The sequence below is a fragment of the Onychostruthus taczanowskii genome, unplaced genomic scaffold, assembly GCF_017590055.1.
Source record: "Onychostruthus taczanowskii isolate IOZ18803 unplaced genomic scaffold, ASM1759005v1 scaffold4, whole genome shotgun sequence".
NCBI classification, from domain to species: domain Eukaryota; kingdom Metazoa; phylum Chordata; class Aves; order Passeriformes; family Passeridae; genus Onychostruthus; species Onychostruthus taczanowskii.
In genome coordinates, this window is record NW_024501459.1 from 21148387 (window position 1) to 21171943 (window position 23557).

General features: G+C 36.5%; 1 protein-coding gene across 7 annotated transcripts in view; it reads left to right on the forward strand.

The window, feature by feature from the left end:
* The window catches only part of VPS13B (vacuolar protein sorting 13 homolog B), a 429942-nt gene that overhangs the window by 297832 nt on the left and 108553 nt on the right, over positions 1-23557 (forward strand). For all 7 annotated transcript variants that reach the window (XM_041413097.1, XM_041413101.1, XM_041413100.1 and 4 more), the window contains one exon: positions 14739-15441. In XM_041413097.1, coding sequence (XP_041269031.1) covers positions 14739-15441 — 703 coding nt within the window. The remainder of the gene's footprint in view (positions 1-14738; positions 15442-23557) is intronic.

Consider the following 23557-nt stretch of genomic DNA (forward strand, 5'->3'; position numbering starts at 1 on the left):
CATTATCTTCAATAACATTGTGCTTTCTTATCCAAGTAAAATAATAACTGAATGGTAGGTAAAGTTAATTTAAAACTTCACCATTTCTGATCATTTAATGTACTGACCAAAATAACCTGAAGTATTCACTACAGAAATATAAAAATACTGCTATTAAAAAGGTCCAAAGTTCAAACTTTTCTTTCTATTAGAACACATGTAAGAAATCATATTGGTTCATTTTGAGGGGAAAAAAATAGTTGGAAGTCCATGAACTGTGTAAGAATTGCTCTAGGTTTGCCATGAATAGCAAGTATAGTTGGTGGTTGGCTATATGCAGGACAAAATCACTGAAGGCAGGACAGTGGCTCAAGCTGACCCTAAGGAGAAGTGTGAGAGAACACGTGCTTGGGCTTTCTCACAGTGTGACACTGGATGTGTCACAGTGATGATTTGCTGCGATCTGACGAGGAGGGGAAGGTTGCAGGGTTGGGTCACACGGTGTGAGACTGAGGGTTCTGCATTCTTTGATCTCAGCTAATCTTCTCCTTTCAGTCGTCTAATGCTGCTGTACAGAAGAGTTTGATGCTGTGGCAACATTACCTTTAGACAGCTCCAGTTATGGTTTCTTCCCTGCATGGAGCATCACCTGCTAGGTAGTGTGGAAAACTTGATCCTTGACAGGAATTATAATCATGTGGATTCTATAATTTCCTTCATTTTAAAGTAAAATAATATTTTCTTTCCTTAAAGAGAAAGATGAGGAATATAAAGGGAAAGGACAGAAGCCAGTAAATAATAGGTATAGTCAGTGGGCAGTGAGAAATTTAGGTTTGAAATTCCATTTTCTTTGTGGGAAGAATGCTCACTTTTTTCCCCTGAAATTGACTCACAGGAAACAATTTTTTTCATTGATTTTAACCTATTTTTAGAAGCAAATAAATCTATTATAGTCACCCCGTATGTCAGTCTTCCTCAAACAGTATGTAATATTTTGTGTTCTCAGCCAAATTACAAAGCAGAATAGAAGTCTCAATATTAATTTTTAATCTGTTTTTAAAAAAAAAAAACAGGAAAAGTATGGTGACAAACAAAAACAGGTATTGCCATTGAGGGAAAGCCATCATTCAGTAGTAGGCAGTATTCACAATTCAGTCACTTCTGTGGCTTGTGGTGGTCCAGCAGATCACCTAGGGATAAATAGCCTGCTTAGTTTCATATTGATTTTCTTTAGGACAAAATTCCTCTTTAGTACTGTCCTGTTTATTAAGCAAGGAGGCTTAGGTTTCTGAGTGTACTGCTGGTGATTATATTGGCTGCCATCCTAATTTTTCAGTTTTTCCAGCATCTCTAACTCTGTTTTCAGATTCAGGTAATGTTGTATAATCTGAGACTGTCTACTAGAATGATACATTCCATTATTCATGCCTGAGATTTTGTCAGGAAACAAAAATGGCTATTTTTTCACAAATTCATTGTCTCTTAAGTCAGAAATTCATGAGGTCTTCATACTGTTTGAAAAGTGAAAAAAATACCTGAGTGAATAAATTTTCATTTAATTAGTAGTGAGTTTAAACTCACTACTAGTTAAAAGAACCAATAAAAGAACGTAGCCTTTTCTGTATATAACATTTAATGGATCAAAATTGTCCAGGTGGTTCAGGTTGTGTTATTGACAGAATTGAGTGGTTCCTGTTTCCTGTGAAATTAGTTTGCATGAGTCAAAGCTGCAACAGTATCCTTGTACCATTTACAGTCAGTTGTATGCTGAGCAGAATTAGCTATATTTTTTTAGTTTAGCAATTTTATAAATTTTTGTGACTATAATTTTGAAACTAAAAAAAAAAAGGAAGCCAATCTATAATCAGAAGGTTTTATTCATTATACCTTAGTGAAAGAATGGCATCTGAATCACGTTCATTTAAATCTACAAATCTATGTTCTGTAGCTGCAGCTTTGTAGGATGGTGAATGTTTAATTGTAAGGTGGTACATATTTTCTATTTCTGCTAATGTTAATAGCCTGAAACCATGACATGTCAAAGGAAGCTGTACAAATTAATTTGTGTGGTTTTTCCAAATATATAGTAACATGAAGACATGTAAAAAAAATTAGCACATGTAAGGCATACACATGCATAGAGTTGATGGAGAAAATTTCCACCATGCATAACTTGATGTTCTTAGTAAAGATTGTTCCGCAGATTAATCCACTTAGATAGTAAGTAGGCTTACTAGATTTAATTGCTTTATGGAGTGGTTAAAATTTGTAGAATGGCTAAATCTTATGAAATGTATATGACATTAAAGTCTTCTGATAATATTTATCATTGAGCTGTTCATATGTTTTAAACATAATCTTGTAGCTCCATAGTGTCAGAGAGCGTGCCAAAAGTGTAACTTTTTGAGAATGCCAATAAAAACCTTTAGCTGGAATAGCTGAATAATATTTGCATCATTTTCCTGGTAGCTTTACCAGTACTTGGGTTCCCACATAGCCACTTGTCAGATGTTTTCCTGAAAATAACAGATATTTTGGTTAGTTCAAGCACACTATCAAAATAAAGTCCTTGCCAGTATCTTGAGTCATTGCCATCCCGTTTCCGTTCTTAGGAAGCTCTGTCTCATCATTTGATTTTGTTGCCAAAACCAATTGGGAGGTATCTTTTTGAAGGACTGTGCAGTACTTCTTGATACTTCATATGAGCAAACATTCTCATTCCAGTAGAAACCTAGATGCTATTCTTATATTGGGAAAATTGATGTGATTTTTCTAAGAATCTTCAAAGCAGAAATCTTTTCAATTAAAAAAAAGGTATTTAGGGATGAAGTAAATTCACACTAAAGTAGGGGGCCTTATGAGGAAGGGTCCATTTTGCAGACATGAAGGCAAACCATGTAAGGATTAATCAAAAGGACATAAGCATGTATGTGAATGCTCACACATGCACTGAGTTTTTACACAGCAAAAACCCCTCATGACAGGAGATCTGAGTTCTATGTCAGCGTGGAATTTTTAGAAATGCACAATTTAATTTTTCACTTCAAATTTAAGCAAGTGGTGTGTTTTAACATTTTGAATTGCTTTGCAGTTTTATTCATCCCCTTGCAATGCTGCACAAGTTTCATGCATAGCCATGCTGTAAGAATTTTGATATACCTGAATTAAAACTAGGTATTTTGAATGGAAGAGTATCATTTGAACTTTACACTTCAGTTGAGGATTCCATAGGTAGACAATAGTTTCTGAATGTCAATATCCTTCTCCTGGTCATCAACATTAATTTCTGGAATTGTGTGGGCTTCTGGACTTCTCTGGATCCCAACAATTCAGTTTTTTCTGTGTCTTGCTTGCAGGGAAGTTCACTTGTGTCGCTAACAATAATTTTCCACTTTTCTTGAACATTTGAATATTGCAGTGAATTTCGGTTGAGTGGGGCGGAGAAGGTAGTAGTGTTTCTTCATGGACACACAGTATTCAGAGTGGAAGGATAATAAAGAGCCTAGCTCTATTTAATTTCTTTGTAATGTGTTTGATGTATTCTGCCACAAAAGCCAGTCTAGTAAAATTGTAGTGAACTAATTTTTAGTGCAGTGTCATGCTTTGGTGGCAGGGCTACAAAGTACCTGCATAGGGTCTGTGGCTTTGATAAATATGATTCAAGCTGGCACTTCTGGTATTCCCATGTAGATAAAGGAGGTCCTCATCACACTGAGTTACACTGAGGAGTGTTTCTCGTGAGTATGAAGGAGATTAAAGAGCAGGACAATACTTCCATTTTTACAGCTAGCTTCCATCTGATTGAGTTACTGTAGCTATATCAAATGGTGAAATCATAGATTATGATTGTGATTAAAGATTGGTATGAGTCATGCATATGATGCTAATAACATGTACTGAATCAAATTCAGATTTGCAGCTATTTCTAATTTCTCTGTACTTATCTCTGCAGCTCACTGGCTGCCAGTACCTTTTTAGAGAGAAGACATTTTACTCAGTTCTTTACACATAGTATGCAGCTTTGGTGGTTTTGCTGTGCTTAATGGGTTTGCTTAATAATCTTGCATATTAGCACTTTTTTCCCTGAGTACGTGCTCCTAGGCAATATTTCCAGCTCTTCATTTCACTGAGACTGTACCTTCCCCCCAGATTACCTGTGACTCATTGTATGAATCAAGACTGGAAGCTTCATTCTTGACTCATCCTAAGTAAAGGTTTCCATTAACTTTAACTTTCTCCATCAAAACAGTAGAGGAATAATGACTTAGTAAAGTAAAGTATCCTCAGAAATTAGCAGTGACAATCATTTCAGACTGTTGTAGAGCTGTTTGAATTAGAGAATCCCTAAAACTGAAAATCTGTTAAGCTTTACTGAGTAGGGGTCCTGTCTACAAGTTTCATAAAACTGGTATTTGTCTGAAGACCAGTGATTTAAGACATTCTTTTAGAAAGTTGGGCATTTTTTTGTTCACAGAACTACTGGGATAGTTTGTGTGTTTTCATTAGTTCACCTGTTTTCTTGCAGTACTTTATATGTCTTTTTTGCTTTTCTGCTAGGATAGGCTATCTGGTCTCTACAGATCGTCCTTTTTGGTTGATTCTTTGCCTTCCAAAACAGGAACAGAGGAGGAGAGATTCAAAATCACAAATAAATCATCTGCCAAATTATTATTTTTTCAGTGGGAGATGAGCACATAACTGTTCTACATTCGCTTGATAAAGTTCATTATAAAGGCAGCAGTGCCTTCTCCACACAAGATAAGTGTTCATTACACATTGAACACCTGGAAGTTTTACCCATTGTATTTGTATTAAATCATTGTTGTACAATGTAATTTCTGAGTGGGCTGGTCTTGGTTGAGTGGTTCATTTCCCAGGTATATCTCTGGGCAAGCCCACCACAGCAAATGAATTTATGGCCAGTTAAAAAATAATACTTAGAATAATGCTTAGGAAAGTATTTTAATAACATTCAACAACAAAGAAAAAAAACAAACAAAACCAAAAAAGCAGCAGTTGTTAGTGAACCAAAAGGAATTTCATGGCCCAAAACTGGAAAAGAATTTTTATGGAAAAAGAGTATATGTAAACAATATTCAGTAATATGTGCAGTCTTTTTGCATCTTTATTTTAGTACATTGTAGTAATACCATATAGAAGCATGTAAAGGTCAGAAGTGTTTTCCTTTAAGAAGTAAACTTTGTGAACCGTTTGTATCTGGGTCTGCCACTGGAATTCAGTGTCGTTACCATCCCACAATTTGAATTGCTCTGATGGCACTGTAGAGCTGCAGATGAAAGCTTTGACAATATCAGACTGCTGCAGAATGTGTTTTGCAGTAGTTCTCCCCTGATTTCCAGTGAGGTATGAAGTCCACTCTGAGCATGACTCGAGCACTGGGTGCTGTGGAGCAGCCTCTCAGCGCCAAGGCTGGTGGGGCTGGAGAGCCGCCACGCCTGAGCAGTCGGAGAGCTGGAGACGCAGCTCCGTGTGTCACCCACCCTGAAGGCAGCTTGCAGAGGTCCTCTTTTGGACCTTTCATTCCTGCTCCAATGCCATCTTTTATTTAATTGTTTTAAACAAATTGAGTGGGCACTATTTAGGATGCAGTTTTGAGGCTTAAGTTAATCCAAGATGAGCTGCCATGGTCTGTCCTTTTCCTTCACTGTACAATGGACCCATGAAGGAAACAGAACAGGCCAAAAAAACAAGTACATTTTTTTTCTCAGGTATTTTTGTTGGCTTGTTGTTGTTTTTTCTTCCTAGGATTATTTTTTGTTTTGGATGCTTCAAGACCCTGAACTGGCTATTTTACTGTCTTATAAGGCACAAATGAGGAGACACAAATTCAGTTTGGCATGGAATTGTACACCAAGGCTGAGATAAACAACTTGCTAAAAATGGGGATATTTTGTCATGACCTTATTGCCAAAGAAACATACTCTTCAATTACTAATTTTGTAGGTTTTAGTTCATATGCCATTTTATGTGCTTTACTTCCTCAGGTAGTCTTTAAAAGATTCTCAACAAATTGGAACATGGTTTAGTCAAAGATCAGTTTATGTACAAGTTGATATAGGTGAGATGTAGTAACCTAAGGGGAAAAAAAAAAAAGGCAGTAAGGTACAGATAGATAATTTTCCAGACATTTAGCAGCTTTAAAACCCGAGGTGCTCAAGATCCCAGCACATGTTTCAGTGATTAGTAGTGTGCCAGCAGTTGAATATTTCTCACTGGAGACTCCTGCACTGTGGATTTTTCTGTTTGTAGCATGTAGTCTGACTCAGTCTGACTTACATTACTGGAAATAATGTAGAATGAAGTTTGTTTAGTTAGACAGCATCTGTACATGAAATATTTTAATCTGCTGTGGATATAGTTATTTTAATTGCCTTTAAAATGCTCAAAATGGATAAAGTATCTAATATATAGTAAGAAAAAGATTGTACCATTTGATTCTGGGAATAGTTCATTTCACTGTACAGTTACTCATTTAAGAGACTGAAGATAGAGTCTGTATTATGAAAGTCAAATTACTTTACCACATTACAATAATGACTTTTTATTGTTCATACATTCATTCATCCTCTCTTAGAAAAATATGCGTAAATGTTCTTTTGAGGCTTTGTTGAATTCCAATTTGAATTATTGCCAGGTAATTGGAATTTTCCATCTGCATCTTTTGATTTATTTTACAGAATCCTAAATATTAGTCAATGGGAGAATATTTAAGTTTACTCCAATGGGAGTAAATAATTTTATTAAATTTCTCATGTTCAGAAGTCATAACAGTGAATTATATTTCTAATATTTCCATATTTAATATCATTAAATTATTTAAACTTCATGGAAATGTGACCAAAAACAGAGACCGGTAAAATTAGTCTGACACCAACATCTTGATACTGAAATGACATAGAGAATGTCATAGAATTGTAGAATCAATAAGGTAGGAGAAGACGGTCAAGGTCATTGAGTCCAACCTTTGACCAAGCACCACCGTGGCAACTAAACCGTAGTGCTGAGTGCCACATCCCGTTGTTTCTTGAACACCTTGAGGGATGGTGACTCCACCAATTCCCTAGGCAGCCCATTCCAATGCTTAAGCACAGTTTCAGTGAAGAAATTCTTCCTGACGTCCTAATTGAGCCTGCTTTGGCACAGCTTGAGTCTGTTTTCTTACACTTTCAGTATTGGCTTGGGAGAAGAGACCGACCCTGACCTTGGTGCAGTCCATTTAGGCATTTGTAGAGAGAGATAAGGTGTCCCTTGAGCCTTCTCTTCCCCAGACTAAACAAACCCACCTCCTTCAGTCACTCCCTGTAGGACTTCCTCTCTAGACCCTTCACCTGCTCAGTTGCCCTTCTCTGGACACAGTCCAGCACGTCAATGCCTTCCTGCACAAGTCCAGTTAGACATCAGCAGTCATCTCCAGGCAGGTCACCTGGTCATAAAAGGAGATCAGCTTGGTCAGGCAGGATCTGCCTTTCCTAAACCTCTGCTTGGCTGGGCCTGACCCTGTGGTTGTCCTGTACGTGCACAGAATCAGGGTGGAGATTCAACTATTGCTTTTGAAAATATCCACATGAAACATGCAAGAAGACTGTCATGGAAAAATGCTGTTTCTTGGCTTTAAACAGAGAAAAAACCCAAAACAGTGCCCCCCGCCCCCGACCAAAAACCTTCACAAAACAAAAACAAAAGAAAAAAAAAACCAAAACTATAAAAAAATCAGAAAAAAGTGTGCAAAATTGAGCAAACCCTCACCATGTCTAAAATAAATGTGTGGTTTACACCATTATTTTTTGTATAAAAAAATATGAACTAATGAACTAAAATATGAATGTGAATATATGAACTTAAATTTTGAATTGAAATTTGAAAAAATACCAAAAAGCTAATGCTTTTAGTAAAAATATTAATGAAAAAAGGCTGTGGGGAAAAAAAAAACTCTGCCAAATTTCAGCCTGGACTTTTTTAATTGAAAGCCTTTATTTGGAAAGGAAAAAAAAAATGAACACAAGTTTCTTACTGGCCTTCATAGGGTAGCAAAATAAACATATTGTTTGTATTAAGTTGAAAAAAAAATAATTTGGTTGGCATTAGAAAGGATTTAGCACTTGGATATCCCTGTTACAGTTGGAACATTTAACACAGCTTTGATTTATGAATATTTGCATCAGTGTTTAACAGAATGTAGCCTCTTACTTTACTTTTGATGAGCTGGGAAAACATTGAACAAAGAAGCTGAGTTTGTATTGCTCCTTGCCATCACAACTTGCATGTAATTCCTGCAGTATTGTGAAAACTGCAGTTCCCATCTGAAGTAATTCTGTAGGTCCAGAAGCTCATATACACAATTTCAGTTCAAATTGGTATCACTTGTTTTGCAACAGATTCTGTTTGAAAAGAAAACTCCTTAGAGGAAAAAAACCCATTTGACTTTTATGAAATAAACTACTTCAGGCATCTCTGCTATTTTTGTTGCCTCATTTTGGCTTGATTTAATAGTTCCCTTTTGGAGGACAGCTTTAGGTTTATGTTATAAAGGACTCTTTCTGCAGTTGGATTGATACAAGTAGAAGCAATCTGTCTGGATTTAATAAGAGGACTGAAGTTTTAATTTGGAACTTTATTAGACTGGAGGACAAAATTTAATAGTAAAATATATATGCATGTTTCTATTTCATTATATTTCCATGTGAAATTAATATGTCAATTTGCAAAATAATTTTGATAATGGTCAGAATTAAATTCAGTCATATAATTCATACGCAAAACATAATAAAATTGTTTTAGTTGGAGTGTTCAGTAAAACAATGTGGCAAACAAAGGTCTGTTAGATAACAATGATACATTAACAAAATTTCTCAACTGTTGGAAACTTCTCAATGCAGTAGATGAAGTACTTAGTACCAAGGAAGAAATTACCCAGTGTTACCTTTATAATTCCACTTTAAGCATAGTGGAAAACAAAAATGGAGCATATTCCTTTTCTGTAACTTACTTTGTCCACTAGGCAAGATTTTTATTTCCATGTAAATATTAATACCTTTTAGAAAAAGGAATAAAACTAGGTCACATACAACAGTGATGGAGCAGATGTGATTGGCACTTTGATTTTGTGGTTTCACACTTGTGAGTCTTTCCATAACTTATGTAATGTGAAGCATGAGCTCATGATTGGCTGAAGGGTTTTGATCAGAGTTAAGAAATGACTGGAAATTTTACTTCAGTAGTGTCATTATATGACCATAATTAATATGAGAAGCTGGAAAAATATGCAGATGTAGATGCTTTTCCTCTAGAGTGACTGCACTTCCAAAGATTATATTGCTTATATTTTTCTATTAATTAAAGAATTATTCTGTGAAGTACCAGAAAAAGAACATTAAAGTGTTTACAGTGAAATTTGCACATGCTTACATTGTTATTGCTAAAAATTCTTGAGAGATTAAGAAATATAATGTGGCAATTCTGCCAATTGTTATAAAACGCTTCTCTTTGATTTGCTAAATGTGTTACTTATTGGTCTAAAGTGTTTGGTTTTGTGTTTACCTTTATGCTTTTATTTCTGCTCTTTATGGAGTAAAAACTTGGAAGACATCACTACCATCTAAGTATTGTGATTAGAAATGGAAAATAAACATGAGTTACCTGGTTAAAATTGCAGTGAACTTAGATGGGACTACTTGCCAATGTTGAAAAGCAAATCTATTTATTGGTCCTTGATTTTGTGATATACTTATCTGTGTGTGTTCTACAGGACGTGCCATTTCCATGCCCTTTCTCCTGATACATATATGTGTCATATGCCCTGGTGAACTCAAGAGGTTAAGCTAGTCAAGTTACCTATCTCAACACATGAAAAAGAAGAATTAACCACAGTTCCCCAGCTACCAGTGTAGCTTTCAGCACCTTTTCTATGGTGTGTAGTATTGATAGGATATATAACTGTGAAAGGACAAGAAAATGCATTGAAGTGATCTAAGAAGTAAACTATCATCTTGATGTGTTTTTTCTAGCTATTGAAAACCTTTCCATATTGCGACTTATTCTGACAGTGAAACTGTAGAATACCTCTGATTGAAGTACCATCTGGTTATGCTCAAGGCTTTAAAGCTATTATCTCAGCTTAAAATTTCAGCGTCCTATACTTTTTTCTTCACCAAACTATCCATTTTTAAACCACAAATATTTTTCCAGTCCTTTCAGATTTTATCTAAAAGTATATTTTAACAGTATTTAAATAGTTCTTAAACAATAACAATTTATCTTGATAGATGACATGCTGTGTTTTTTCATTTTATTTTAATTAGCTATTGTGGAACCAAATTCCCTTTTGTTTTATTCCTTTGAATACTGTTTAATTATAGTTATCATGCCAAATATCTTAAAGGTTATTTTACCAATACAGTTTCATTTAACATAAGCCATGTGGAATCAATAGTGCTGTTTCCTAAAGTGAATGCTTGGAAAATCTTACATTCATATGTTAAGAGTACACATCCTTTCCTCATTAGCTGGAAAGTACAGGGATTTTGGCACAGGTTCTGTGTGGAAGCATTGTGCAGCTTTTATATGGATTTTGTTTTTAGCCTTTGATGACACTGTTTAGAATAGGAAGTATCTAATAAGTAAAGCATTTTGTCTAATGTGCTGCCAGTGTGTTTAATATATGCCTGGAGGTCTGAAACATTATCTTCTCCACTATAGTAATATGCATTTAATTCTCTGAAAGCAGAAGGTCGAACTTTTAAAAGGGACTCAAAGTACATTTTCAACTAAAATAATTTAAAACACATGGGATAGGGGACCAGAGTAATGTACGGTTGGTTTTTATGGTTTAATCATGATCATGTTAATGCACACCAGTAGCTAATTAAAGAAAACTTTTATTGTTCATTTTAAATGGGTTATGTAAAGAGTAAGAGAATTGATATTATACAGCCCAATGATAAATGTTACTATTACATTTGCTAACAGCAAGATGATATTGCTGTTCTTGACATCTTTAAAGTATTGGCCCATTTATTCCATAACAGAGCAAAGAATCTTTTTAGAGTTGTTATACTGAGACTTGTTCCCTCTCATCTTCTTATCCCATTAGAGGAATACCTAAATGCTTCCCAAGTTTATTACTAGGCATATCTTCAGGTCAACTTTGAAACATTGTTGGAAGGCTTGATACTCTACTGAGCTGAAATTGATGCAAGAAGTTCCAGTGGTATTTCTGCACTTATGTTTTGTACCCAGTTGTGTCGTGTACAGCTGTCTTGCAAATCATTATTCATGTGTTTCAACCTTTATAATATATGTGGTAATACCATACATAAGTTGAAGTTTCATTGTGAAACCGGGTGGCATGGAAAACCGTAATAGGATATGGTGTCTTTCACCTTTTGGGCACTGGTTCATATTCCATACTGCTTAATACTGAGCAGAAATTGCCTTCTGAGTGCTGTTCAGTGACCTGCATGAATTGATTTGGGATCTCAGTAAAGTTTCTGTAGTTGAATGTCCGCACAACAGGAAACTCAGCAGTTGGGACCAATTAGCACCCTTGCAGCAGTCTGCACAGAGAACCTATAGTCTGACTGGGAATGGAGCACAGCTACTTTCTTACCTTCCTAAAGGTGTTTTGCATAGACCAGAACATTTAATGAATGCTTAATGATAAAAGAGGGAAAGAACTAGGCTTCAACTCAAATCTCTTTAGGTGTGAGAAGAGAGGATCCATTCAGAAACCAGAAGTACTGTGATTTCTTCCTCCTCTTTGTCATATACATGTGATGCTTTTCTCCCTGGAAGGTTGTCATTTAGTGGATGATGCTGTGTTTTCATTTCCTCTGGCCAAGTCATGCATAACCTAAATGTCAGGTAGCTGCAGAAATTTCTGCTGCATAGAGCAGAACAAGAGAATATTGTTTAGTGACCATAAGAGTGTCATTCACCACTGAATCATACTTTCTAAAAACATTTTTCATCAGACTTAACTGATGTCTATGTAGCAATTAAAAATTTCTGGGTTTAGCAGCATGTGCCCTCAACTTAATTACAGGCAGCATTTCCATGAAATGATATGGCAAGATTTTTTTCACAGCTCCATCCTTTATTTCTGCTTGCCATCAATACTTGAGCAATGAAACCATCTGTACCAATTTTGGAAGTGCTATCAGTGCAGGATATGGGTGAAACACTTTATAGTTTACCAGGCAGAGAGGCTGAGGTGTAAATAGCCTAACTTTGCTAGGATATCAGGAGGAATGAGGATTTCTTGGCTCACGATGTAGTGATTCATTAAAATGGTCTCCAGTTATTTTTACAGAGGCAGCATTAAAAGTGATATCACATTTACAAGTCAGTGATATGAGTCTGCCATAGAAAACAGCCGCAAAGAATTTTATTGGTTATTTGAAAAATATGTACATGAGTGAATCTGAAAAGATTGTAACCAGAGCTGGCAAAAACCTTTTCAAAGAAAATCTCAGCTAGTTAATGGTTCTGTTTTAGGATTTCCTCTGTAATACTTCTTCTAGTATGTTCATTCCTTTAAAGAAAAGGAGAGGGGATTGCTCCCTTTGTTCCATAAAGCGCAATATAAAGGAAGGTTTAAAAAGCCTGCTTTTCTTTACCTCCCTCATAACCCAATTTCTGCAGTACATATAGAAGCTAATACATTACTGCATAAAGACCACAGACATTTGAAGAAACTGAGAAATTCACTGCCCTTCATTCCTATAGTTAAGTTGCTGATAAATTACTTATTTTTAATTCATTATTTTCTTTTGAAAAGGAAGTTAAGGTACTGTTTGCCCTAGTTCATATTTCACTTTTTGAAGATTCATTTGGGTGAACAAGATAAGAAGACATTATTGAAATAGGTCCTGCAATGAACAAATTAAATCATTGAGTCAATGTGCAACGTCTGCCAAAAAAGCCCTAGCAAAATACTGGACATCGGGATGGAGATGGAGAATAAGACAGAAGGAGCATTTCACTTTTGTAGAGAACTGTAGTGGTTCCACTTCTTGGGTGCTTGATAGAGTACTCAAAAAGGCCATAGTGAAGTTATAGAAGTAGAAAAGGGAGACTAAAAAGATTGAAGATGCTGGAGCACTTTTGTGAGAAGAGACTAAAAAGGCAGGGATTTCCATGTCTTAAGAGGAGAAGGCTGAAGGGGGCTGTGATCATAGTTTGCAAAGTCATAGCAACACTAATAAAGCTGAATATGGGCCTGAACAATTAATATGCTACAAAAGATTGGGGGAAAGCAATGTTACTCAGAGAAGATGGTTTAAAACTTATTTTTTTTTTTTAATTGGGACTTGTTGCCCCTGAAGGTTGTGGAGAACAGACACTGTCAGTGTGTTCAGAAAGAAAGTGAATTAATTCATGGACAAGAAGCCGAGAAATGGTTACTAAAACAACCACGCAAACATGTACCCCTGGCATCCTACGTGCAGCAGCTGTAGATGCCTGGGGAGGAGGAGAGGAGCAGATTGCAGGAAGTGGACAGAGTTTCTGGTATTTCTTAGCAGAGTTTCCTCCTGGTGCTGTTGAGAACAGTGTACTGGGCTAGACGGGTTAGGAATCCAACCGAGTTGGGCATTTCTTATGTTCGCTCCTGTATGGAGAACAGCAGAAACTCTACTGCAGCAGCACAGATGGAAGTGTTAGTTATGCTGTGGAAGCTATACAGGGTGAATGAATAACTCTAACCTTCATATGAATCTGAGGAATTAGTTGTATTTCTATTATTATTGAATTTTTTCAGGTTGGTTTTTTTGCCACATATTTTAGTATATGCTCCCCACCTTGTCTTCAAGCTTTTGATAGGATTTCTACTTGTTTCATGAGCAGTATTGAAAGTGGTTTTTACTGAAATACTTCTTTGTCTTGGGATATCTCTGTGTCTTGAGCTGGGACAATAAGGTCTCTGGACACAACCTTGCAACTTTTTATTTCAGTCGTGCACTATTTTTGTTTGTCAGTGGTGTATGTTTTCTTTTTGAAATATTTCTTTCTATATGCAATGATTTCTTATGTGAAACTGTATGAATGTCACAGCCAATACCCTCTATAGCCTTGGTAAGCTAAGAACACATTCCCCTCACCGAGATAGTCTTTAGATAGTTTTGATGTTTCCTTTAACTTTGGTGTTTTATATAAGGCAGCTGCCCTCCATGACTCTTAAGAAAAATATGTTTCTGCAATATATTTTTCAATACATTTCAGTTTATAATTTCCATTTAGTCTTTTTATGATTGTGTAGTGGATTATTATTTTGTTCTATTTCATCTAATTACAGTACAAAATTTTAGTGACAAAGGTGACTTTTTGAGCATCAGTGCTCAAAATTGGAAAACAATTGTAACTAGGCTTTTATTTACATTATTTCATAGATATATGGGTTTATATTGATCTATAAATGTCTTATAAATTCTTTAGAGTTTTTTAAATGAAGAGTTTAATTTTTTAAAACGTTTTCTAAGCCTAGAAATCCTTACTGCTTTATTTCTTTTTTTTTTCTCTTTTACTTTTTTTTTGGCTCTTCAGCTATTGTGAGTCATCATTTCATTGGAACAGACACCTGCTGTGTTTTCATGAGTGATTACTGTGTTAAAGTTAACTTGGCAGATTTTTTTTTATAACTCTCTCTTTTGACATCATGTTTATGTAGTCATTTTTTGCTGTGACTGAAGTGGAAATAGCTGGAATATGGATATCAGAAGTTAATATAACATTTTCCTTTGCAGGTTTCCAAGCAAGAGCAGAAGAAGATGGATGTGGCTGATGGAGGAACAGTTGAGACTTCTTCCCGTTATAGCGGGGCACAGGACAGCGGGATTGGCAGCGACAGTGTTAAGATCAGGATCATTCAGATCGAGCAGCACAGTGGCACCAGCCAGCACCGCATTGCCCGTCCTTCCCGCCAGTCTTCCATCGTGAAGAATCTCAACTTCATTCCCTTTGACATTTTTGTTACAGCAAGTCGAATCTCATTGATGACGTACTCGTGCACTGCCTCACCTAAATCAAAATCAGTGCAAGATCAGAAAGATGGTGAGAAGATGAGTAAAAGCTCCTTGAACCTTCCAGAAACAGTCTCGGGCAGCAGCCATGATACCAAGAAGCCCAGTCAGCCATGCATCTCTTCTGTCACAGCAGATGATCTTTTGAACAGTAACCCTCCCCTGTCTGCTGGCAGAAAACCTGGTCTTCTGTCACTGGAAAGCCTGCACGCTTCCACAAGGTCCTCTGCTCGACAAGCCCTGGGCATAACTATTGTACGGCAGCCTGGGCGCCGGGGAGCGGGGGATATAGAGCTCCAGCCATTTCTCTACCTGGTTCTATCACAGCCCTCTGTGCTCCTCAGCTGCCACCACAGAAAGCAAAAAGTGGAAATATCAGTGTTCGATGCTGGCCTTAAAGGAGTGGCCTCAGACTACAAGTGTACAGGTAAGAGCATTTAGCATCCAGTCCTGGTTATAACCATAAAAATGATTGCATGTCTCAAAAGTTACAGAGGGTGGTGGAGAACAGCTGAGAGAACTTCAGGACATCTTTAAATATCAGTCGCGAAATATACATATTTTTAGGATTATACCTCACAGCTGAATCAAGTTAAGTGTGTAAAATGTTTGAAATTAATTAAGATCTAGCCTTTTAGCAACCAGTTCTTCCTGTTTCTTAGTATTGCTTTCTCATTACCAGGTTGTGGCAGGGATTGTTGCATTGCTGTAACTTCTCAAAGTTTTCTAAGGAAGTAAAGGTTCTAGGCTAAGGTAATTACATAAAGAGCATTTTTTATGACTGAATGTCATAATACTTTCCTATACCAACCAACCAATAAAATGTAAAGATAAACGGTGTAGAATCATCTACAGTGATTCTACAGTGGTGTTTTGGACATAAGCTGTAAAAAAAATTAAGTGATCTTTCGAACAGCATCAAGTGATGTCATGTATTTTAAGTTTTCATTCAGTTGAGCAATAGGGTTTTGCAGCAAATTCCATCTCTTAAAAAATGCATTTTTTAAGATTCCATATGCAGAGTTCATAATGAGAGATGTCAAAATAGCTCTTCAGTAGAAAATATTCTGAAATATTCTCTTTCTGCCTTATCTGTACTGCTGAAGAGAGAAATCAAATGATTGCAATTCATTTGTCTAGCAGTCAGTACAGGTTATACTGATTTCATGAGATATATGGTTATGGAGTGTTACTCCAAAATATGTAAATGAGTATGCAGAGTTCCAGGTGAACATACAGCCAGAGTGATATGGGGTTTCAAATTGTTTTCTGAATGACAGCTGTAGGTATTGCTAGTTTTTCCTTGATAGTATTCCCAGCACTGCAGTTGTGAAAAGTAGTATACTTTTCTGTGCAGAAATTTACCAAGTCTTTGCTGAATAAGATTGTATCTTTTGAAAATTAGATTAAAATAATGTGCTTATGAAAAAGACTAAAAATGCAATCTTAACTGTTCTCAGAAATCTGAATTGTAGTGGAACTTTTAAGAGGGATTAAACCCTGAGAAAGATTAGGCAGTGGAAGAAAAGATACTTAAAACAGGGAGATTTGTTCTCTGCTACGTTTTATTAATCCTTCTGGTTTTGTCTTTCTCTGCTGTTCCTGTTCTATCCTGCCTTGAACAAAACACATTTGTGTCATGAATTTGATTACTCCAGATTCTCATGTGTATTTCTTACGAACTGCATAAAATGTCATTGCAGCAATTAATGTGAAGGAAATTCACAAAGCAGAGCTTGAAGGAAGCTTGGAGTAGGTCTAAGATCACATCTTCATTAAGTTAGTACTTTGGAAAGATGCAATAGGACTTTTTCATTTCTCATATCTGAGGCATTCAAGCATGTCCTTGGTACAAGCTGCCACCACCAATGAACTGGGCAAGGTTCTGTCCATTCTGCTTCTACAATTAATTCCTGAAGTCTTTCACCAACTTCATGTCTATGGCAGCAGTTTTACAAAACACAAGCTGTAATAAAATCTTCTTATAAGTTGAAAGTGCATCAGAGGGCACAGAAGCATAGCAAGAAGTCTAAATAATAAAGATAGTAGGAACACAGCCTGAGAGCTCCTCAGTCACCATGGGTTGCTCATTGGGATACCAAAGATTAGCCATACACAGGTCTTACTCTTTTCTTTGGCTTTACGTTTCCATATCAGGCAAATGTAAATGTGAAAGTAGGACTCAAGATATTATGTGAAGGCAGCAGTCCTGGTCTCATGCTGCTGCCTTTGTGGGAAATAAATGAGTACCTTCCTTGTGTATCACACAGAATCCTGTGCTTGCTGCCAAAGCAGTAGTGCTCTTCTTAAAAGAGTTTGAGAGGTGGGTGCCAAAGTGCTAGTACTTAAAAATACCATTCTAAATGTATTAATAAGTTAATAAAATTAAGGCACACTTCCAGTTACACACTAATTCACTCAGCAAAGGAGGTAGTATAGAGTTTTTATTGCCTTCTCTTTAGGAAGACAGACCTGCTATGCTGGTAATCACATCATTTAGCATTAAAGTTGTCATACCACTATAGGAACATGTTAGTTTGGGAAATTTCTATTTTTCATTTCTAACATATCTTAGAGGGAAAATAGCCATGAACTGTATCTGTTATATATATGTGTGTGTGTCTATGTGTGTACATATTACACACACTCTATATATTGCATATCATATAATACAGAATAAGGAGCTCTTTGTGGCATTTTTTTTTTGCTGCTGTGGTTGATTTCATCGATCACACCAGCTTTTCATGACATTGTGACTATTTGCTGACAGTTTTGTCTGAAAGACATTTATTGACCACATGAAGAAGAATATAAAGTTTGTTTGAAAGAACCAAGTTAGTTTCTCTCCTTCTGTACAATACACATGGACTGTATTCCTATATTTCTCTGTGTATCAAGGACCAGAGAGTGAGAAAAAGGCATAAATGATGTTTAAATTGCAGTGAATGTTGCTAAACCGTATTTCCTCTAGAGTGTTAGCCTCTCTAGAAGACTGCTCTTGTATGTATACATATGCGTGCAACTAACTCTATTATCTAACATACAATGGGGAAGAGAACATAAGCTAAATTTAAAAAAATATATTTTAACTGATTATAAGAACTGAGGGAGCATATTCCCCCTTGAAAACAAAACAAAAAAACAACCAACCACATCACAGACCTAGTGAAAATATTGTGTGCTTCCCATCCTGTGATGGAGATAAGCAACAGCACAGCAGCAGCTCAAAACTTCAGGTCTATAACATTGTAAATTTTGATCACAGCCTAAAAATTGAGACTTGTCTGAGCAAAAGTAAAATTACATTGTTATGAAGTTTTTTGGTAAATCTGTGGGGGTGTTTTCTCATTACTTAAACTAATATGGTTAAACTTACCTAGTTAAGCTATATATGAAATATTTACATTACATTCAAAACATGCAAATAAAATCTCCACCATTTAAAGTCATTCTATGTATTCTATGCATTCTACAGCATATACACTGCATAAGAGTATTTTAGGAATGTTTTATAAATTGTTTCTATCAATTTTGGTGTGAAATTCTGAAGACCTGGATACTGTTCATTCAACAGCCATAGATTTAGGTCTTGTGAAATATTGTGCTGTTTCTTACAGCTTTTATAAAAGAAAAAATTTACAGTTCTGAAACAAGCCTCAAATTTTTGCAAAGCAGAAGCAAATGCAGAATTCATTTGAGAAATTAGCAAGGTCTTATTTTTTGGTTGACATAATTTCCACAAAAAAACTTCACCCTAAAGGAAAACCTGGTGATAGTCTGGATCTTGTTGTGCTTTTCAGCCGTCATATCCCAATGGTGTACTTCTATGAAATGTGTTGTTTAGCTGTAAGTCAACAAAGATTTTCTAGACTTTAGAAATGCTTCTAATAGGTAATTTGATGACAGTCTATTATGAACCTTTGAATAAAAGAGAATAGTAGTTAGTCCTGATTTGATGACAGAATTAAGGGTTACTGCTTCATGATGGTTTACTGCTTTGAACATTATGTAGAAATGAAGATTTTGTACTGCTATGAAGCCATATGTATTTTATTTGGGACAAGGGTTTTGTTGTTAGTTTTGAATAGAGCATAAAATTCACAATCTTGCACATTAAACTATCACTCCCTTTGTGAGACAGAGCATTGTACAGTGGCGGAAACACCAAATTTCATCCAAAGAACTTGGCTCCTCCGACACTAACTGTGTTCTTTATTTCTAGCTTAATTTCTGAAGCATGAAAGAAATAAGAACTTAATAATTAAATAGTAGGAAATAGGCTATTTAAAATTTCAGTATTCTTAGTTTATTTATTATCAGTCAATAGCAGCACATTTGCATCGGACCAGTCTCTGTATGTGGGATCATTTGCCTGCCTGGGAGCTAAAGACCCAATGGTTGTGCTTCCTCACTCTTCTTTACAACCACTTCCACTGGAAAGTCAATTTGCAGGAGGAGGAGACTTACTAGGTTGAAATGTTAACTCAGTTTTATTAAGGTTGTGCCAAACTGCTTCATTTGTGTTTTGTAATTGCACAGCTTGATTGCAATTATGCTACTGCAAGGTACAGAAACGTAAAATCAAAGTAAATAAGTTAATGAAATAAATTTTAACTCCTTAATAAGTAGCACTAAAAAGACTAGTTGCTCCTTGAGTTTACTTGTGAGATTCTGTAAAAATAGACTGAAAGATACTGTAAAATGACTCTTTTTTATTAAATGCTCGTCCTATATTTAACAAAAAGGCATCTGCTAACTGTTAGGTTTTTGCCAACAGAGTTTTGGCCATTTTTACTTAAATAAAAGTGGGTGCAATTGTTTTTAATGTAATCTCATAAACTGCTTTTATAAATATTTTTTTAAGTCTTTATTTGCTTTGTTTCAGGTAATGTAATCCAGATACAAAATTGCCTCATTTCCTGACCACTGTGCTCTGGGCATTCTTGAAAAATCTTTTTTCTATTTGTTTGTTTGTTTACTTTCAAAGAGGAGGTTGTGGCGCTTGGTTGTTTCAAGGGAGAGAAATTTCTCAGTAAATATCTGTTATCCATGGAATTTCTTCAACTTCCGCCAACCACTCATTTGCAAGAAACAGTCATTGTGAGGCCATCCAGAATTATTCTTGATTTTTATTTTATTTTATTTTATTTGACACCCACGCCTTTGATGGCAGGGGGTCCATGAAGAGCAGATGCAGTAGCTAAGACCACATGTAACCTCTGATCTAATGGAAAGCCTTTTGCAGGCTTTTGCGTGAAAAGCGGCGCAGGCTGGCTCTGGCACACAGCCTGATTCACTGCCTCTCTGTCAGCCTGTGCTTCCTACATGGCACAGAGAGGATTTAAGGCTGTTTCCTAGCATGGCATTGAGGGAGTTCTGCTGGAGTGTCACCTGTTCCCCTCTGGGTATATTTATTGTCCAGTACATCTGCAGTTGTGCATGAGGGGGGAGTGGTGCAGCCCCACCCATAAAGCCAGATTGGCCTGGGCGCGCGCATTCCTCAGGTTACTGTAAGTGCTCGTTTTTGAGCTTCCTGACACAGCACTTGTGAGTATGCTCGCAGAAATGTTTTTCCACTTGTGTTCTTTAAATTCCACTGGAAACTGTTTTGAAAACAAGACCAAACGTTCCACTTCAGAGTTTCAAATGCAGAGATGATTGCAGCATCATACTGGCTTTTAAAATTGACTGCAGACCAAAATATGATTCATCCATTGAGAGGAAAGCACATTGCAGTGCTCGCTTGGGCTGGCTGGCGTTCCCGCCGAGCAGGCCGCGCCGCCGTCCCTCACACGCGCTCCGTGGCCCTGTCCCCTGCCTGGGGCTCACGGGGCTCTGGTCCCTGAGCTCCCCCATTAAAACCTCCCAGATGGCCCCTGTGCTCCCTTAGCTGGCCTGGCCCGTCAGCTACAGAGAGGAACAAAGGACACTTTTTGGAGAATGAAAATTCTTGTGATAAGGCACGAAATGATGGCACAGACACTGCTGCTCTCGAGGGGAACAAAAAAGAAGAACTTTATTTTCTGACTCCAACATTTATAGTTTTCCAAAGGTGATAGTGATTGGAGGGTGATAGTGCCACCTCTCCAATGCCACTGGACAGACCAAGGGTCCATCAATTCTCTCCACCTCTATGAAAGAATGCAAAACATAGGTTTTTTACAGAACTCTGTGTGAGAAAGTTTGTTGAAAGAATGTAGACATCAGAAGGCTTAACAAAGTCTTACAAAATCAGGGCGACAGAAAATCTTCAAGATGCAAAATTTCTCCTGCCTTCCTGGTGTCCTTTCCCCTCACTCCCTGTTCTCTTCAGAAGTTTGGGGTTTGCTGTCTGCTGTTCACAGAGGACCAAGGGGATAGCAGTGAAATCAGAAGCTTGCAAATTGAAAAGAAGTTTAGGAAGATATTGCATAAACTGAATTTTGGAGCTGAGGTCTGGCTCTCAGCAGGGCTAAAAGTGGCTTTGAATGTTTGGTTAAATTCAAAAATAGAGTTTTGGGGTTTTTTTTAGTTTTTATTTTAGAGGGGAGGAGGAAGAAATGTGGATCTGTTGTAGGTTTCACCTTCTCAGTCTTACAGATTTTAAGTTACGGTCTTGTAATTTAAAGTTGTGTTGATCTGTGATAGTTGTCTCACTATTCTTCTTTTGCTGCCACAGACAAATTTTTCACATGGTGCAGAGGATAAAATTTCTGGCCATCTTTGCTGCTCCTCGCTTCTCAATCCTTTCTTTTCTCTATCTTTGGCTTGCTGTGGAGTAATTCTAGCCTCTCCTTTTACTTATACATGCATCCCCTGGGTTTTCTCCAGCATTTTCTTTATACAAATAACTGCAACTTTAAGTGTTGATTTTTGGGAGAATCATAGAAAATGGAAATGGAAATGACCTATTATAATACATTATTCAGAACTAGTTCCCTGCTGATGCATAATTGTTCCCAATTGTATATTTTATAGTGTTCTGTCAAGTGTATTTTTAAACATTCTGAATGCCTCCATCATTTCCTTGAGAGACAAGAGTCCTTTTTCTAATAGCTCTTCTCATCACAAATTCCTCACTTTTCATTCTAAAATTCCTTTTTTCAAGCAGTTGCTTCTCTGTTTCCTGTGATTCTGGCATAGGGATTGATCGGCTGATATTGCTTTATTCCTTTCCTGATTTTTGATCCTATGAAAATGCATGTGCTGTTTTCTACCTTAGAAGATATTTTAATAAGGATACATATCTTTTGGTTGTTTGGCCCTTGAGATACATATTTTTCTTACCCTCATATGTTTTATTTGGAACTCCCCTCAAGTTTTTGATATACACAAGCATAGTCAATTTTTAAACCTCTGGATTTCAGCTTTCTTATCATTACATGAAAGCTGAAAACTGGCAGATTTGGCTGGACAGCCAAGTCTGTTGCCCAAGTTCCAAATTAACTCTGTGCCATAGGCTTGGAAGCACTCAAGCTGGCTCTTTGCATGGCCCTTTGATATTATTGCGTCTGATGTAAAATTGTCAGTGCAGTACTCCTGCTTCCAAAATTAGCTCAGTTTCACTTGAACTTAAAAAATGCTTGAACTCAGTAAGACCAGCTGGGTTGAAAGTAAAAAATTTTGTTGGACTTGTGCATTGAGGTTTCTTCATGTTGTGTTCCTAATATGTAAATTTTGGAGTACTTATTATTCACATATCCCAGTCCTGCAGTGCCCCAGGTGATGACAGTGCTGCGCTCCTTGGACACATGACAGAGCAAAAAAATCTCCTCAGAGTCCTGTGGTTGCTTTATTTTTTGCTTCTGTGCTTAAGTGCTGCAGGTTCCAAGTAGCCTGAGGGCAGTTTGTGTAGTTAATGAAATATGTCACACAGGGATTTTCTGCTGTGTAAGTTCTTTTCATCAGGGATGTTTTCTGCTTGAAAGAGCAGAAACTTTGAAATAATTATTAGGTATTTAATAACATAAATGCATCTTAGGATAATAAGACTACCTGTAAGTATATTTTACAGAAGAAGTGTTTAGCTAAATGTAGTGTTTTTTCTGAAAAGCTGGTAGAGAATATAGGTTGCTATATATAGTATGTGATGATATCTTCCAGAAATGAGACAAAATAATGGCATGGTGCAGTGTTTTGTACCATATTGGTACACCTAAATGTTTATATTAATACTTAGAGAGGAACAGTAATTTAGAGATTAATTTAATCAATTCAGTGATGTTCACTGAGCAACATTCAGTCATTTTTACAATGCTTTACACTATATATTCTGAAAAACCTTAAAATGTTAGCTGTTGATGATGTCTACCAGCACAAAATAAGATACAATTTTATAGATCCAACTCCGAGATCCTTGTTCAGAACAGCTACAAATCTGTGTTTTGGAAGAAATGTGTACCTTGGTGGTAAAGAGGATGATGATGATGAGTAACAGTAGTAATAGTAGTAGTATTTTCAGTATACTAGAAAAATTCCAGACACAACAAGATATTCCTTAAAACAGTTACTACAGAAAAGGGAGCGTGCCACACTGGTTATTGTAATTAAAAGAAAAGGGTTAA